This window comes from Sarcophilus harrisii, chromosome 1, assembly GCF_902635505.1.
Source record: "Sarcophilus harrisii chromosome 1, mSarHar1.11, whole genome shotgun sequence".
In the NCBI taxonomy this organism is placed as follows: domain Eukaryota; kingdom Metazoa; phylum Chordata; class Mammalia; order Dasyuromorphia; family Dasyuridae; genus Sarcophilus; species Sarcophilus harrisii.
The window spans coordinates 271,429,510-271,448,287 of NC_045426.1; the positions used below are offsets into that span (position 1 = coordinate 271,429,510).

An 18,778-nucleotide genomic window follows, 5' to 3' on the forward strand; every position below is an offset into this window, starting at 1 on the left:
CCAAGGAAGGAACTCTAAAAAGACTTTATTAATTAGAACTTAATATTTCTTTAGTATAGTAAAATGCCAACAAGTGAAATTCAGTTAACAGACTTAGTTCCAGCTAGAAAAGAAACTCAGGGCACCAGTACCTTAGAGAGATTTTGTATTTGAATCCCAACCTCCAAACCTACAGGTTCCTCTTCAATGTATGGATTTTCAAAAGTGATGTAAGTTTCTGTGTTTTTATCTACAGTAGCTGCTGAAGTCCCATACCAGTAGGATTTCTAGGAAATAAAATTTTAATTTCAATTACAAAAATTAACAATGACACGTAATCAACACGTAAACAGTTGGAAATAAAAATAACTTTGCTAATTTTGATTTTTGAAACTGACAGAAAGAACAAACTTTAAAGTAACAAGTTTACCCTCTAAAATTTCCTTAGATTTGAATGTCTATATTTAATGCCAAGACACTCTTTGGAAAATGCCACTGATTTAAATAATCAAAATGAGAGAGAAAATAAAGCCAAGAATGAGATCATGGCAGAGAAGCCATGGTAGAAACTAGAAGGAGAAATAATTGGAAAGATTCGTTTTCCATGACCATTCAAAAATATAATAATAATTTTAAAAACTACTTGTTAAGTACCAAGAATGCAAATGTAAATAAGATACAGATTCAACTGTGAAAATATTTATACTACAAAAAAAAGATGATACATATATAAATAACTTATTTAATATAAGCCAGGATAATTATCAGGGGAAATAATTATACATATTGAAACCAATTCTTTTAGAAATTTTAGGTTTTCAATCATATATACTTGTTCTCCTCTGGGTGGGTAATGAGCCATTTTTTGCCTCATTGTTACTAGCCTTAATCACTTAATGAATGCTGTCTCAATCAAACTGAGACCTGGGGAGGACCTTAGCTCAAAAAAAATAAGGTCTCCTACTGTATCCAGGGCCATCTCTAGTTCATATCTATATCTGGCCACTAGATTCAGAGGGCTCTGAAGGAGAAAGTGAGGCAGCAGATGACCTTGCCCATCCCTCCCTCCCTTAAATCCAATTTACCTGCATCTCATGGCATCACCTCTCTGATGTGACAGTCCTCTTTGAGAATGATGGACAAACAAGAACATCTTGTTCTCCTTCATATTTCAATGATATCTAAAATATTCATTTGGTTCTATCAATGCCCATGATAGTGAAGGTTCCAGATTCATTACACTTGTGAAGAGTGAATGAGATCAGATTTCTGAATCACACTATCTGCAAGATGGCAACTTTGTTTCTTTCTCCAAATTTCTTGAGATTTTAACCCCTCACCAATCCCCTACCCCCCAAAAAGAATTTATATGCAACATACATAGTAATCATAGGCAAATTAATAGGACAAAAAGAGAGAATCCTAACAAAATAAAATCTTTATTAAATAAGAGTGGAGAACTCTAATTCTCAAAGCACTCACTTTCTAGCTCTCCCCCAACAGACTTCATGATCCTATATCACCCAATAGTCAGAAGTTGAGGCAGCTTAACAATTTACCAGCAAAGGCTGAAAAATCAAAAAGTAAATGGGAAAAGGGAGAATGTAAAAACAAGGTTGAAACACTAAAGATTTCATAAGGAAAATATAAAATCCCATAATATATATCAAATAAATATCTCAAGAGAAAATCAATAAAATTCCAGAGCACTGAAGATAAATCAACATAGAGGATTCTAAAGATGCCTTTTAGGCAGGAAGAACAAGTAATTGAAATAAAGATTATAAAATTCTTTTAGTAAATGTTACAAGGCAATTGAAAGTGAGTCGATGACTGATGAAATACAGAATCCTGTGGAATCTAAGAAAGCATGGAATAGCAACAAGGACCTCTAGAATCCAGAAAAATGGAATCCATAAAAGAAGAAACTAGAATGACAAAAGAATGGAACAGAGAATTCTGAATGCATAATTTAATAACTCAATTAGTAGATTTGAAAAAAGTTGAATTTACTGTACAAAATCTCTGTAGAAAAGAGAATATGAGATGAACATATTTGGAATACCAAAAAAAATGCATTAAAGGGAAGAAAAATTTGGCAAAAGAGAAGAAAAGGTAACAAAAGAACAGTTGAGACTTTCTTTGGGGTGGATCCAAGATGGCAGTAGAGTCAGCAACCCAACTAATTCTCCCAACATTCCTTTCCAAACAACTCTAAAGTAATGCAAAAGTAGAAATCTGAGCAAGCATAGCTAACAAAAATCAAGGTCAACCAATTTTTAGGCCAAGACAACTTAGGAAGTCAGAAGAAGAAGTCTACGATCCTTGGGTGGAAGCTGGCTCATACACATGCAGCACTGTGGGTGTTCTTTTTCCAAAACACAGCCAGGTGATAAAAGGATTCAGATCTTTTATTGTTTTCTTCAATATAGCCCGGTTAGCTCAGAGGCCTATCTCTCTGCTTGGTTCCAAGAGATCTTGCAGCGTTTTCCTTTATTGCCTCCAGCTCAACTCCTACTTGTGGCTTCTCAATCTCCAACTGAGGCGAGTAGGCTTCTGTATCTCCCAGAGTGCTCTGTCTCCGACCCCAGTCGATGTTCCCCAGAAAAACTCAAGTAAACTCTCTCAAGAAACTCTCTAAGAACTTCCTCTCTATATATGATCTCCCAAAGGTTAACTCCCCTTCTGGAGGGATTGGGATTCTGAGTTACCTCCCAGAGTGCTCTCTGGCCCTAGGGGAGGTGTGCATTCGGATATCTCATACTAAGCCTGAAATCTCCCAAACATGTGAACTCCAATGAGTACTTAAATATTTCTTGCTTCTATGAGCTCTCTAAAGGTGTGAACACAAGCATTGTTTCTATCAGTTGTACTGAGTATCTTGTTTCAAGTTCTAGCCCAAAATATCTCCTTCTGAGATCAAATCAATCATATTGAACCATGCCAAATTAGATAATTTTGTCTCTATCAACTCTAATGGCTTAACAATTTGTAAAAATTCCAACAAAGCACCACCAGCAGGGGTGAATCCAGCAACAGTTTTGGGAGTTCTCAGTCTGGAGATGGCAAGATTACAGCAATCCCTGTGTTGGCATGGTGCAACTCTAGGGCCCATATACCGTTCTAGGATGGAGAGTAGCATTTGTGGTAGCAAGAAAGCGGTGACCCTAGTCACAATCATGGCACAAAGAATATTTGTGGCTACAAGGGAATAGAAGCTATGATTACAGTATGTGATAGTATGTTACAGTATGTAGGATATGTAACTAAAAAAACACTAGAAAAAGAACAAATTAAAAATACTAAATTGAACATCAAATTAGAAATCCTGAATACCAAAGGAAAATTAATAAAATTTAAAGTAAACACAAAACAAAAGCAAAAATAAACCACTGCTTAACTAGAAATAAAATTGGCAGCTGATCTTACAAAAAATTAAAATAATTTAGTCAAATTACCAGTATCAAAAATAAACAAGGTGAATTTACCATCAGGTAAATTGATATTAAAGCAATTGATATTGATAAAAAAAATTGATATTAAAGCAATTATGAGAAGCTATTTTGTCCAATTATACACCAATAAATCTAACAATCTACATGAAATTGATGAATATTTATAAAATTAATTGCCCAGATGAACAGAACAGAAAATAGAATACCCAAATAACCCTATCTTAGAATCTTAGAAAAAGAAATTGAGGAGGGATGATTCTGGGAAGATGGTGGAGAAGGTCAGAAAATTCCAGGCTCTCCAAATTTTCCCCACAAACAAAATTGTACCTCAGAGCTAACAAAGACTGGTGAAAAACAAGTAAGGCTTAGGGTAGGACAGGGATCCTCCTACAACCTGAGAAGACCTGAAGACCTCAGGATGGAGGTTTGGCCTATGTGAAGTTTTGGACCATGTGGGAAGTCAGGAAAAACTTCAGGAACTTCTGCTGGGAAGGCCCTCCTATGCTACTGAGAAATGGTCTGGGTGAGAAGGAGAAGAAGCCCATGACTGTGGAAGTGATGGGGCAGGGACACTGTTGGTTGAGGGTGCTCACAGGAAGGTCAGAGGGTAGAGTTGAAGTGAAACCAGAGGCACCATCCCTCCCCCCCAACCTGAGGACTAGAGATGATTAAGAAGTTCTTATTTAAAATTAAAAAAAAAAAAAAAAAAAAAAAAAGGGCAGACAAAGGAGAAAACCCAGCCATAGAAAGTTTCTATGAGAATAGCGAAAACTGGGATTCATCTGCAAAGGGGGTTATTGAAGTTAAAAAAAAAAATGCCTCTTCTCCCTCAGTGAATGATGTTAAATAGTTATCTGCTCAAAAAGAATGTATAGAAGAACTCAAAAAAGAGATCAAATGAGAGAGACTGATAAAAATTAAAAAGAAATAAGAATTATTCAAGAAAAACAAGAAGAAAATCTACCAATTAGAAAAGGAGATGCAGAGTCTTAAAGGAGAAAATTATTCTTTAAAAATCAGAATTGGCAGTGATCAACAAAACCATTTGGTACTGGCTAAGAAACAGAGTAGTTGATCAGTGGAATAGGTTAGATTCACAATTTACAATATAGTCAATGACTGTAATAATCTATTGTTTGACAAACTCACAGACTCCAGCTTCTGGGATAAGAACTCATTATTTGACAAAAACTGCTGAGAAAATTGAAAACTAGTAAGGCAAAAAAACTAGGCACTGACCCACACCTAACACTGTATTCCAAGATAAAGTCAAAATGGGTTCATGATTTAGACATTAAGAGTGATGTTATTAGCAAATTAGAAGAATATAGGATAGTTCACACCTCTCAGATCTGTGGAGAAGGAAGGAATTTGTGGCCAAAAGAAGAACTGGAGTTCATTGTTGAACACAAAATAGATAATTTTGATTATATTAAGTTTAAAAGTTTTTGGACAAACAAAACCAATGCAGACAAGATTAGAAGGGAAGCAATAAAGTGGGAAAAATTTTTTTACATTCGAAGGTTTTGATAAAGGCCTCATTTCTAAAATATATAGGGACTTGACTCAAATTTTTAAGAATTAAGTCATTCTCCAAATGATAAGTGGTCAAAGGATATGAACAGACAATTTTCAAATGAAGAAATCAAAACCATTTCTAGCCATATGAAAAGGTGCTTTAAATCATTGCTGACCAGAAAAATGCAAATTAAGACAACTCTGAGGTACCACTACACACCTCTCAGATTGGCTAAGATGATAGGAAAAGATAATGACAAATGTTGGAGGGGATGTGGAATAATTATTGCGTCCTTTTACTTCCTTGATTATGCTAGTATGGATGACAGCTTACAGGAGTATTTTTCTTGTCATTCAAACTTCTAAATTGAATATGGTACATTACATATTTTACTTTATCTTCTTACTGCCATTTCTTTTTTATATGCCTTTCTATTTTGTAACTAGTCCCATGAAAACAATGAATCATCTGTAAGTAGGTTAACGTGGACGGAATCATAGTGAAGGGTCTTTGAATTGTCATGTTTTTCTTGTAGACTTGTAATCTTTTAGTTATTGCAAAGGATTCTGTCTTTGAAATCAATATTTTGCTTCTATTGAGAACATGCTTTCTTTTAATATTATTGTTTTTTGCTTCTTTTGTTCCAGGTTGTCTTTAACTTCCTCTCTTTTTTTATGAGTCTTGAAATTATGGATCTAAGTTTTTATGTTCTCCCAATTATTTTTACTGTATAGCCCATAAATTCTGTACTGACAATTCTTTTTTTTTTTTTTAAATTTCATAGCCTTTTATTTACAGGATATATGTATGGGTAACTCCACAGCATCAACAATTGCCAAACCTCTTGTTCCAATTTTTCACCTCTTACCCCCCCACCCCCTCCCCCAGATGGCAGGATGACCAGTAGATGTTAAATATATTAAAATATAAATTAGATACACAATAAGTATACATGACCAAAACGTTATTTTGCTGTACAAAAAGAATCAGACTCTGAAATATTGTACAATTAGCTTGTGAAGGAAATCAAAAATGCAGGTGTGCATAAATATAGGGATTGGGAATTCAATGTAATGGTTTTAGTCATCTCCCAGAGTTCTTTTCTGGGCATAGCTGGTTCAGTTCATTACTGCTCCATTGGAAATGATTTGGTTGATCTCGTTGCTGAGGATGGCCTGGTCCATCAGAACTGGTCATCATATAGTATTGTTGTTGAAGTATATAATGATCTCCTGGTCCTGCTCATTTCACTCAGCATCAGTTCCTGTAAGTCTCTCCAGGCCTTTCTGAAATCATCCTGTTGGTCATTTCTTACAGAACAGTAATATTCCATAATATTCATATACCACAATTTATTCAGCCATTCTCCAACTGATGGACATCCATTCAGTTTCCAGTTTTTAGCCACTACAAAAAGGGTTGCCACAAACATTCGTGCACATACAGGTCCCTTTCCCTTCTTTATAATCTCTTTGGGATATAATCCCAGTAGTAACACTGCTGGATCAAAGGGTATGCACAGTTTGATAACTTTTTGAGCATAGTTCCAAACTACTCTCCAAAATGGTTGGATTTGTTCACAACTCCACCAACAATGCATCAATGTCCCAGTTTTCCCGCATCCCCTCCAACAATCATCATTATTTTTTCCTGTCATCTTAGCCAATCTGACAGGTGTGTAGTGGTATCTTAGAGTTGTCTTAATTTGCATTTCTCTGATTAATAATGACTTGGAGCATGTACTGACAATTCTAATATTTTTCAAACCATTCAGGAACATCCTACTATGATTTCACATTCTCTTCAAAATCAACAGGGCTCTGATTTTATCAGATATTGAATAATTTTCTTTTTACTGTATTTCTCCCCTTTTTTAATACATATAAGACTGCATATTTAGTTCTCCCTTATGCACTTCTTGTGAGAGTTTTTTTTTTTGGGGGGGGAGGGGATACAGAGGAAGAGACAGGAGGGAAGGGCAGCCAGTAAATAGCAGCAAATAACAGCAAAGATGAGTTAGTAACATTTGAGATTATGATGTCACCATCTATACATAATAGTTTCTATCAGGTCTGTTGGAGATTTTGAGGTTATTTAATTGATGGGGAATAGAAAGACTTTATTACTTTAATATACTCGTTAAAGTTCAATTTTGGGAACGGGAAGCCACGAGAAAGGTAAGAATGCATATTCTTTCACAAAGTAGCCAGAATTATACTATAAAAAAAATCTAAAGAATGGTACATTCATAACTCACCATCAAGAAGAAGTTCCAGGGCTGGGGTATTCCTAAATTTCCTGGAAAAACTGCTTGTATATACCAAGTCACCACGGCATAGAGAAAAGAATCAAATATTAGCATTCCAAGGATATGTCCAAAGGTTAAATTTTCATTTCTGGTGACTGGCTGTGTAAGTTTTGTCCAACTAATCCCATTTTCTGAAATACACAAGATAACTTGATTATTATGCTTGCCAAACTAAGATTATAACAATTACCTTACAGCTTCCAGCAATAATATGGGATGGTATGAGGGGGAGAACACAAAAATTTGCAAGTTTCAGGGGTTAGGTTTTAATGAATTGAAATTCTAGTGGTACCTTTTAGGGAAAAAAAATATTCTGTAGGCTGCTGAAATAGGGTTGGAATTCAAAAAAGAGATTAGAACTGGAAATTATCTCAATAGAGATAGAAGTTGAAGTTATGGGAATGAATGAGATTGATAAGGGAGAGAAGATAAAGAAATGAATGTTAGGATATAACTGCCCTAAGGAGTCAAGAAGAGGACAAAATTAGAGACATATTAAGAGAATCATATATATTTGTGTGTGTGTGTGTGGTTTTTTTTAAGACTATTTTTTTTATTTTTATGGGAATCTTTTTTTTAATTATTATAATAACTTCTTATTGACAGAACCCATGCCAGAGTAATTTTTTTTACAACATTATCCCTTGCACTCACTTCTGTTACGATTTTTCCCTCCCACCCTCCACTCCCTCCCCTAGATGGCAAGCAGTCCTATATATGTTGAATATGTTGTAGTATATCCTAAATACAATATATGTGTGCAGAATCAAACAGTTCTCTTGTTGCACAGGGAGAATTGGATTCACAAGGTAAAAATGACCCAGGAAGAAAAACAAAAATGTAAACAGTTTACATTCATTTCCCAGTGTTCCTTCTTTGGTTGTAGCTGCTTCTGTCCATCACTGATCAATTGAAACTGAATTAGGTCTCTTTGTCAAAGAAATCCCCTTCCATCAGAATACATCCTCATACAGTATCGTTATTGACATATATAATGATTTCCTGGTTCTGCTCATTTCACTTAGCATCAGTTCATTTAAGTCTCTCCAAACCTCTCTGTATTCATCCTGCTGGTCATTTCTTACAGAACAATAATATTCCATAACATTCATATACCACAATTTACCCAACCATTCTCCAACTTATGGGCATCCATTCATTTTCCTGTTTCTAGCCACTACAAACAGGGCTGCCACAAACATTTTGGCACATACTGGTCCCTTTCCCTTCTTTAGTATCTTCTTGGGGTAGAAGCCCAGTAGTAGCACTGCTGGGTCAAAGGGTAGGCACAGTTTGATAACTTTTGGGGCATAATTCCAGATTGCTCTCCAGAATGGTTGGATTTGTTCACAACTCCACCAACAATGTATCATTGTTTTCCCGCATCCCCTCCAATAATCATCAGTATTTTTTCCTGTCATCTTAGCCAATCTGACAGGTGTGTGGTGGTATCTCAGAGTTGTCTTAATTTGAATTTCTCTGATTAATAATGATTTGGAACACTCTTTCATATGAATGGTAATAGTTTCAATTTCATCATCTGAAAATTGTCTGTTCATATCCTTTGACCATTTGTCAATTGGAGAATGGCTTGGTTTCTTATAAAAGAGTCAATTCTCTATGTATTTTGGAAATGAGGCTTTTATCAGAACCTTTAGCTGTGAAGATGTTTTCCCAGTTTGTTGCTTCCCTTCTAATCTTGTTTGCATTAGTTTTGTTTGTACAGAAGCTTTTTAATTTGATATAATCAAAATTTTCTATTTTGTGATCAATAATGGTCTCTAGTTCATCTTTGGTCACATATTTCTTCCTCCTCCACAAGTCTGAGAGGTAAACTATCCTATGTTCCTCCAATTTATTTAAAATCTCATTCTTTATGTCTAAATCATGGACCCATTTTGATCTTATCTTGGTATACGGTGTTAAGTGTGGGTCCATGCCTAATTTCTGCCATACTAATTTCCAGTTATCCAAGCAGTTTTTGTCAAATAATGAATTCTTATCCCAATAGTTAAGATCTTTGGGTTTGTCAAACACTAGACTGCTATAGTTAACTATTCTGTCTTGTGAACCTAACCTGTTCCACTGATCAATTAATCTATTTCTTAGCCAATACCAAATGGTTTTGGTGACTGCTGCTTTATAATATAGTTTTAGATCAGGTACAGCTAGGCCACCTTCATTTGATTTTTTTTTCATTAATTCCTTTGAGATTCTCGACCTTTTATTATTCCATATGAATTTTGTTGTTATTTTTTCTAGATCATTAAAATATTTTCTTGGAAGTCTGATTGGTATAGCACTAAATAAATAGATTAGTTTAGGGAGTATTGTCATCTTTATTATATTCGCTCGGCCTATCCAAGAGCACTTAATATTTTTCCAATTATTTAAGTCTGACTTTATTTGTGTGGAAAGTTTTTTGTAATTTTGCTCATATAATTCCTGACTTTCCTTTGGTAGATAGATTCCCAAATATTTTATGCTGTCGACAGTTATTTTGAATGGAATTTCTCTTTGTATCTCTTGCTGTTGGATTTTGTTGGTGATGTATAAAAATGCTGAGGATTTATGGGGATTTATTTTATATCCTGCAACTTTGCTAAAGTTATGAATTATTTCTAATAGCTTTTTAGTAGAATCTCTGGGGTTCTCTAAGTATACCATCATATCATCTGCAAAGAGTGATAGTTTGGTTTCCTCATTGCCTATTCTAATTCCTTTAATCTCTTTCTCGACTCTTATTGCCGAGGCTAGTGTTTCTAATACAATATTGAATAATAATGGTGATAGTGGGCAACCTTGCTTCACTCCAGATCTTACTGGGAAAGGTTCCAGTTTTTCCCCATTGCATATGATGCTTACTGATGGTTTTAAATATATGCTCCTGACTATTTTAAGAAAAGTCCATTTATTCCTATACTCTCAAGTGTTTTTATTAGGAATGGATGTTGGATTTTATCAAATGCTTTTTCTGCATCTATTGAGATGATCATATGGTTTTTGTTAGTTTGGTTATTGATATAGTCAATTATGCTAATAGTTTTCCTAATATTGAACCAGCCCTGCATTCCTGGTATAAATCCTACTTGGTCATAGTGTATTATCCTGGGGATGATTTTCTGTAATCTTTTTGCTAATATTTTATTTAAGATTTTAGCATCAATATTCATTAGGGAGATTGGTCTATAATTTTCTTTCTCTGTTTTCAGCCTACCTGGTTTAGGTATCAGTACCATGTCTGTGTCATAAAAGGAGTTTGGTAGGACTCCTTCAATCCCTATTTTTTCAAATAGTTTATATAGCATTGGAGTTAATTGTTCTTTAAATGTTTGGTAGAATTCACATGTAAATCCATCTGGTCCTGGGGATTTTTTCTTAGGGAGTTGGTTAATAGCTTGTTCTATTTCTTTTTCTAAGATGGGACTGTTTAGGATATTTACTTCTTCCTCTGTTAATCTGGGCAAGCTATATTTTTGAAGGTATTCTTCCATTTCATTTAAGTTGTCGAATTTATTGGCATAAAGTTGGGCAAAGTAATTCCTAATTATTGCTCTAATTTCCTCTTCGTTAGTGGCGAGTTCTCCCTTTTCATTTTTAAGACTAACAATTTGATTTTCCTCTTTCCTTTTTTTAATCAGATTTACTAAGGGTTTGTCTATTTTGTTGGTTTTTTCATAGAACCAACTCTTAGTTTTATTAATTAATTCAATAGTTTTTTTACTTTCAATTTTATTGATCTCTCCTTTTATTTTTAGAATTTCAAGTTTAGTGTTTGACTGGGGGTTTTTAATTTGTTCCTTTTCTAGCATTTTTAGTTGCAAGCCCAATTCATTGACCTTCTCTTTCTCTATTTTATGCAAGTAGGCCTCTAGAGATATGAAATTTCCCCTTATTACCACTTTGGCTGCATCCCACACATTTTGGTATGATGTCTCATTATTGTCATTTTCTTGGGTGAAGTTATTAATTATGTCTATGATTTGCTGTTTCACCCAATCATTCTTTAGTATGAGATTATTTAGTTTCCAATTATTTTTTGGTCTACTTTCCCCTGGCTTTTTGTTGAATGTAATTTTCATTGCATCGTGGTCTGAAAAGGATGCATTTACTATTTCTGCCTTACTGCATTTGAGTTTGAGGTTTTTATGTCCTAATATATGGTCTATTTTTGTATAGGTTCCATGAACTGCTGAAAAGAAAGTGTACTCCTTTCTGTCTCCATTTCGTTTTCTCCAGAGATCTATCATATCTAACTTTTCTAGTATTCTATTCTATTATTTTGTGGTTTGATTTATCTAATTCTGAGAGTGCTATTTTGTGTGTTTTATGCAAAGGATGCAACAATAGAAGGTGAGAAGTTAATTTCCTGGGAACCTCCCACTCATCTTATTTGTCTATGGATTGTAGCAGTGAACTGTACAAGGGGCACACATCAATTGAAAATCATCCATGGTTACTAGGGAGTGTGTGTGTGTGTGTGTGTGTGTATCTGTATATCTTAGTACACATCCTGAATGCACAAATCTTTATTCATCTTTTAAATACCATTTCATATCTAAGATCTTCCATGAATCCCTCCCAAATACTCAAAAGTCACATTAATCTTTCTGATTAATGAATATTTATGGTTCATATGGCATATAATGGATTATTATTTAATAGTTTTATGTATTTCTAACTAGACTGTCATCTCTTCCAGGAATGATCTGCTTTTTACTTTTTTCTTCTGTCTTCCTCAGATCTTAACAAGAGTGTATACTTAGGAAAGATATTCAATAATTACTTATTTTTTTATAATTCACAATTTTTGCATGTAATATATTTTACAATTTTGATTCTATAATTTATTTTATTTTTGGTTTTGAAGTCTTCCCTTTCCCTCTCTTCATGGAGGGAGTAAAACAAACAAACAAAAAAACCCAAACCCTACAAATATGTAAAGAAGGGAAAAGAGAGAGGAAGGGAGGAGAGGGAGGAAGAAAGAAAGGGAGAGAAGAATAAAAATAAAAGAAGGAAGGAAGGCAGGAAGGAAGGCAGGCAGGAAGGAAGGAAGGAAGGAAGGAAGGAAGGAAGGGAGGGAGAGGGAGAAAGGAAGGAAGGAAGGAAGGAAGGGAGGGAGGGAGGGAGGGAGGGAGGAAGGAAGGAAGGAAGGAAGGAAGGAAGGAAGGAAGGAAGGAAAGGATGCTGCTTCATCATTTCCCATATCCCAACAGTATTCCATCACATTCATATACCATAACTTGTTCAGCCATTTCTCTAATTGACAGGTATCAATTAAGTTTCCAATTTTTTGGCACCACAAAAGAAACTGCCAGAGACTTATTTTGAATATGTCTCTTTTCCTTCTTCCTTTGTTTTCTTTGGAATATAGACCTAGTAATAGTATCATTGGGTAAAAGATTATGCATAATTTAATACTTACAAAATGTGTTCCACAATAGCTGGACCAGTTTACAACTTCAACAATAGTTCATTAATTACCTGTTTTCCTACATCCCTTCCAGTATTTATTGTTATTTTTGAGGTCAACTTATTTTAATTTGTTTTTCTCTGAATATTCATGAATTAGAGCATTTTAAAATGGTGATTGATAGCTCTAAAAACTCCCTATTCGTGTCCTTTGGCTATCAACTGGGTAATGGTTATTATTCTCATAAATTTGATTCTAATCTTAGAAATGAGATATTTAACTTAGGAATCTATCTGCCAAGGGAAAATCAGAAACTTTATGAGCAAAACTACAAAACACTTTTCACACAAATTAAGTCTGATCTAACCAATTGGAAAAATATTAAATGCTCTTGGATAGGATGAGCAAATATAATAAAGATGACAATACTACCTAAGCTAATCTATTTGTTTAGCGCTATACCAATCAGACTCCCAAAAAGCTACTTTAATGACCTAGAAAAAATAATAACAAAGTTCATATGGAAAAATAAAAGGTCAAGAATTTCAAGGGAATTAATGAAAAAAAACATCAACTCAAATGAAGAAATGATTTATTTATCAGAGAAATGTTGCAAAATTTCTGCCTCATATCCATATTCTAGTTAGCTTTTATGTTTTCTAAAAGGAATAAATGATAGGTTCATGACAATACAATTGCCACTTGTAGGAAAGCACCATGCTTTCCTACACCAATGTGTATGCTTAATACAATCAATTAAACCCTGATAAAGTCAAAGAAAAAATTTATGAAGATCTGGAAATTTTCATCATCAACATGCTGAAAAAGAACTAATTTGTAATTCTAAGTGACTTTAACACCAGAGTGGTTATAAACTATCAGATGTGGCAGGGAGTCCTTGAGAGGAATAGAGGTAGAAATAGCATCAGCAATGGTCACTTAATAACGAAGACCTGTGCATCTCATGATTTTCTCATCATCAATACTGTTTTCTGTTTACCTAAACAAATAAAACTTCAGGATGCATCCTTGTACCAAATATTGCATTTAATATACTCTGTGATTGTAAGGAGAAGAAATAGATAGGATATAAAAGTGATGAAAGTGTAAAAGTGTGGCAGAGAGTGCTAGATTGATCATGGACTTATCCTCTCCAAACTAAACATTTTCATTCAACAAACAGCCCTAAAGCAAGACAACAACCAAAAGATTTAATGTCAACAGAGTTCACTGAGTATGAACAGCTTGCTGCTAATATGAAGGAAGAGCTAAGCCAACCCACAGTTAGCAACACTGGAGCAGAAAAGGAATGAGTACACTTTCAGAGATTTAGTGTACAGCTCCACATTTACTCATCTGGGTCAGTAAACTAACGAACATCAAGATTGGTTTGATTAAAAATGATGGGGTATGTCAGAAGTTGTTAAAACAAAAAGCAGAACTCCAACATTTACAATCAAGATAATTCACCTGGATAATTAGCTTAGTAAAAAGGCATATGAAATTCAGTTTTATGCTGATAATAAAAATCCAAAGTACTTTTATGATACCCTGAAAATTATTTATGGTGCATTTCAACTATTCAGCAAATGCTTATGGATCTGATAAGGACATGACTGGAGAGATGGGCTAAACATTTCCATAGTGTTTTAAATAGACTGTCATTAAACGATGTTTGAAGTTATTAAATTACCTCAGGTTGAAGTCAATTCCTTTCTAGCTAACTGTCTAATTGAAGATGAGTTTTGAATGCCATTATGCTCCTCTTCTGTGGGAAAGTACCTGAAGCCGATTTTATTCCAGATGAGATTTATAATCAGGCAGGGAGTCCATTGGTAGCTCATACAAAAGCTGACTGAAATTTTCCAGGTTATGTGGCAATAGGAAGTTATCTTCCAGGAGTTCAAGACTGCAAATGCCTCTACTGCCCCATCTCAATAAAAGAAAAGGAAACAGATTGTGCTGTGGCAATCACAAGGTAGGATTTCTCTTTTAGTCACTGTCAGCAAGATTCTTGTCAGTGTACTCTTTGATAGGCTAATCCTTCAGTTAGAAGATGGTCACCTACAAAGGGCCAGGGTGGTTTCTGAAGGAAAGTGTGGGAAAGAAGAGGTATTGCACTGCCTACTGAACCAAAGCTCTACACAGTTGATCTCCCTACATGCCTATAAAGCCTGGAGAGTATCCCAGCACCCTGCCAAGAAAACTGCATTGCTTCCATGTGAGCTTACAAAGATTCTGTAGTTCACCACTCAGCAAGATAAGGTATGGGACACCAAAGTCCTTTCTTGAGCTCAACTATCAAGCTTTCAAATCCTACTGCAGAAAGTGCAACTCTGATGGGCTGATCACCTTGTTCTAACACCAAACATATATTTGCCTCAAGGACTAATTTAGGGAAAACTCACACAAGGCAGGAGCTCACATGGGGATCAAAAGAAGCAATACAAGGACAGTTGTCTCTCGGAAAAACTCTGGAATCAATTGTGAGTCATGGGAAAACTGGTCCAGCATCACTTACCATGCCACCCCCGCATCAAAGAAGGCCCTACACTCTCTGAACAAAATAAAACTGTACTAGTCTAAAATAAACTTCAGATATGAAAATGTAGTGACATCTGCACGCCAAACGTTCATGCAGATGACCTATGTCTGACTTAGAGCCTTGCTTGCTCTGCTTGCACTGCTCTCATCTGCCACAGTCAGACCTGCTGACCTTGATCCCAATGTGGTGCTATCATTTTAGTCCTCTTCACAAATGAGGGACAATTACTACTTGGTATCAGAATTTCAGAATGTTGGAAAGTACTCCAAACCATATCATTCAACTCATACCGGATTTAAAAGCCCTCTATACCTTCACTGACAAGTAATCATCTAATAGCTTGAAGACATCCAGTGAGAGGGAAAGACCTCCAGAGCTGCTGAACTTGTTCTGGCTCATTTTACTATTGGATACTCTTGATTATTAAGAGGTTTTTCCTGAACAAAGCCTCAAGCAATCTCTAAATGTCTGCTCATTAGTCTTTTCCTAATTATTTTCTTTGGGTTCAACCAGAACTCTCTTCTACACTAAAGTCATCAAATATTTGAAGACAGCCATATGATTCCGTTAAACAGGGCACAGGATTGTGAAGGAAAGGTTACAAGGGAGTAGGAAAGGATAACACAGGATAGCACAGGATAGAACAAGGTAGGATATGACAGGACAGGAATGAAATTAGAAATTGGGATTAAAATTTATTTTAGTGGTGTAGGGAACACCTAGATGAGAAAATAGTATCAACTCTAGTCAATATTGAATGTGCATTAAAAGATTAAGTGATTTCCCTTGGTTATTCAGTTAGTGTGGGTAAACATAGGCTTTGAACCCAATTTCTTTTGTCTTCAAGACAATCTCTGTATCTACTCTATGCCACTGCCTCTCTCCACTGGAAGACAAAAATGAAACATTTCCTACTTTCAAGGAGCTTGATTTTTTACTCAGAGTAAGCCATACATAGGCAGTCAAGTATATATGAGACTTATACAGAGTACACAGAAAGTAAGTTCCTGGAATAGGGAAGCAGGAAAAGAAAAAACGTTAATAACTAGAGGAATCAGGAATGACCTACTCTAGAAAGAGTGGTATTGGATCTGTGCTTTGAAGGAGGCTAGAATTTTTATAAAGTGAAGTTAAGGAATGAAAGCATTCTAGTACACTGATAGCTAGCTGGAACATAAAATGTATATGGGTAAATAATAAATCATTTCTCTGGAAAACTAAGTTGAACAAAACTCTGCAGCATCTTAAATAATCAAACAGAGAAGTTTATATTTAATACTAGAAGCAATAGCAATACAGATAGTATAAAATATTTGGAAGTCTACCTGCAAGAAACACAGAGTAATTAGAAAATTAGAAAATGCTTTTGATACAAAAAAAACAGATCCAAATAAGTGAAGAACTATAATTCCTAATGGGCAAGTTGAATCAATAGAATTAAAATGACAATATTTCCTAAATTAATTTAGTTATTTAATGCTACACTAACTAAACTAAACTATCTAATAATTATTTATTAAGGCTAAAAAAAAAAAAAGAACAAAATGTCTTTTTACAGAGCAGAGAAAGGTGACCTAGCACTAACATATTTAAACCACACTACACAGTGGTAATCATCAAAATAATTTGGCAAAGAAATAGAGTATTGATCAGTATTGGTTACACAAGTTCTGGGAGCAGAGCCAAGATGGTAGAGTGAAGTCAGTTAGCTTGTTGAACTCTCCTAATTTCCTTTGAAAAACACATGTAACCAAGCCTTTCAACAGAATGGGGAATGACAGAGCCCAAAATTCAGTTGGTTAAATTGTGCCAAAATTCCCTTTTAATGTGGTGACCCAGTTTCTCCAATTGTCCTATTTAGTTATTCTGCCTCTGGTTATAACCTTTCCCTCTTAATGTTTGATGAGATAAAGGTCTACCTCAGTTGCTCTGTCCCAAAACCCCAGGCTATAATCATTCCCTCTTAAATGATTGATGAGATAAAGGTTTTATATCTTTAGGTTATAGACGTTCCTTCTTAATGTTAGACAGGATAAAGGTTTATCCATTTAGGATGTCATTAGAATATGAGTAACCTCCCTCCATTGTGTCATTCTAGGGGCCTCCCCCCATTAGGTTATCCCCACCCAGCTACCTCCCCCATTATGTCATTGTTCTTGTTATCCTATAAAAAAAGCTTGCCCTCTGATTCTTGAGGGCTGGACGAGACTATCATCTCAAAGAGTCCAGCCCTGGGACCAAACATGGATCCATTGGTCCCAGTATCTCTCTCCATTTAATAAACTATTGAATTGGTCTCTAATCTCTGTCTTGCTTGGTTACTTTGGCATTACAAAATGCAAAAAAACAAAACAAAACAAAAAAACCTACTGAAATTAATCCCTTAAAAATACAACTGGTCAAATTAAAAATAAAAAATAAAACATTGAAGAAAAAAAAGTACCTTAAAAGTAAAATTAATGTAATGGAAAAGGAAGGAGACATAAAAGCTAATGAAGAAAACTATACATTAAAAACTAAATCTGGGCAAATAGAAGCTATATAAAACATCAAGAAAATTTAAAAGAATTAAGAAATAGAAGAAAAATGTAAAATGTCTCCTTGGGAAAATAACTGACCTGGAAAATAGATCCAGGAAAGCCTCAACAACAACAACAAAAGTTTGGACAGCATTCTTCAAGAAATCATCAAAGAAAACTACTGTAATATCCTAGAACCAAAGAGGAAAATAGGCATTATAAGAATCTATGGATCACCTCCTGAAAGTGATTCCAAAAGGAAAACTTTGAGAAATACTGTTGCAAAATTCCAGAAACATCAAGGAAAAAAATATTACAAGCTGCCAGAAAAAAATCAATTCAAGTAGCAACAATCAGAATTAACTAGGATTTGGCACCTTTTACAAATCAAGGATTGAAGGGCCAGGAACACCATATTCTGGAAGGCAAAAGCCCTTGATTTACAACCAAGAATTAACTACCCAGTGAGACTGCTCATCATCTTTAGGAGAGGAGATGTATCTTTAATGAAGTAGGGGATTTTCAATTATTTCTACTGAAAAGACCAGAACTAAACAAAATTCAATCTTCAATTACAAGACTCAAAAGAAGTATAAAAAAATAAAAAGGAAAGGGAAAAAAATTATGATTTAAAGGTTGAACTGTTTACATGCCTACATGAAAAGATGATACCTGTAACTCTTCAGAACTGTATAATTTATCAGAGCAGTTAAAAAGGGTATACATAGACAGAGGGTGTGAGTATAAATTGATGTGATGATATTTAAAAAAAAAATTAAGAGGTACAAAAAGGATTGTACTAGGAAGGAGGTAAAATGGGAAAAATTAGAATACATGAAGAAGCACAAAAAGCCCTATTATAATAGAGGAAAAGAAGAGATGAGCACTGTTTGAAGTTTAATCTCATAAATTTGGCTCAAAGAGGGAATAACATATACATTCAGTTGGTAATAGACATTTTTCTTACTCCATAGGGAAGTAGGAAGAAAAGAGAGAAAAAAGGGAGGGGCTGGATAGAAGGGAATGCAAAAATGGTAGGA

General features: G+C 34.8%; 1 protein-coding gene across 15 annotated transcripts in view; it reads right to left on the minus strand.

Annotated features, from left to right (window-relative positions):
• Window positions 1-18,778, minus strand: part of LOC100928701 (ATP-binding cassette sub-family A member 3) — a 251,867-nt gene that overhangs the window by 107,927 nt on the left and 125,162 nt on the right. For all 15 annotated transcript variants that reach the window (XM_031942176.1, XM_031942127.1, XM_031942136.1 and 12 more), the window contains 2 exons: window positions 7,211-7,392; window positions 132-266 (listed from right to left, as the gene is read on the minus strand). In XM_031942176.1, coding sequence (XP_031798036.1) covers window positions 132-266; window positions 7,211-7,392 — 317 coding nt within the window. The remainder of the gene's footprint in view (window positions 1-131; window positions 267-7,210; window positions 7,393-18,778) is intronic.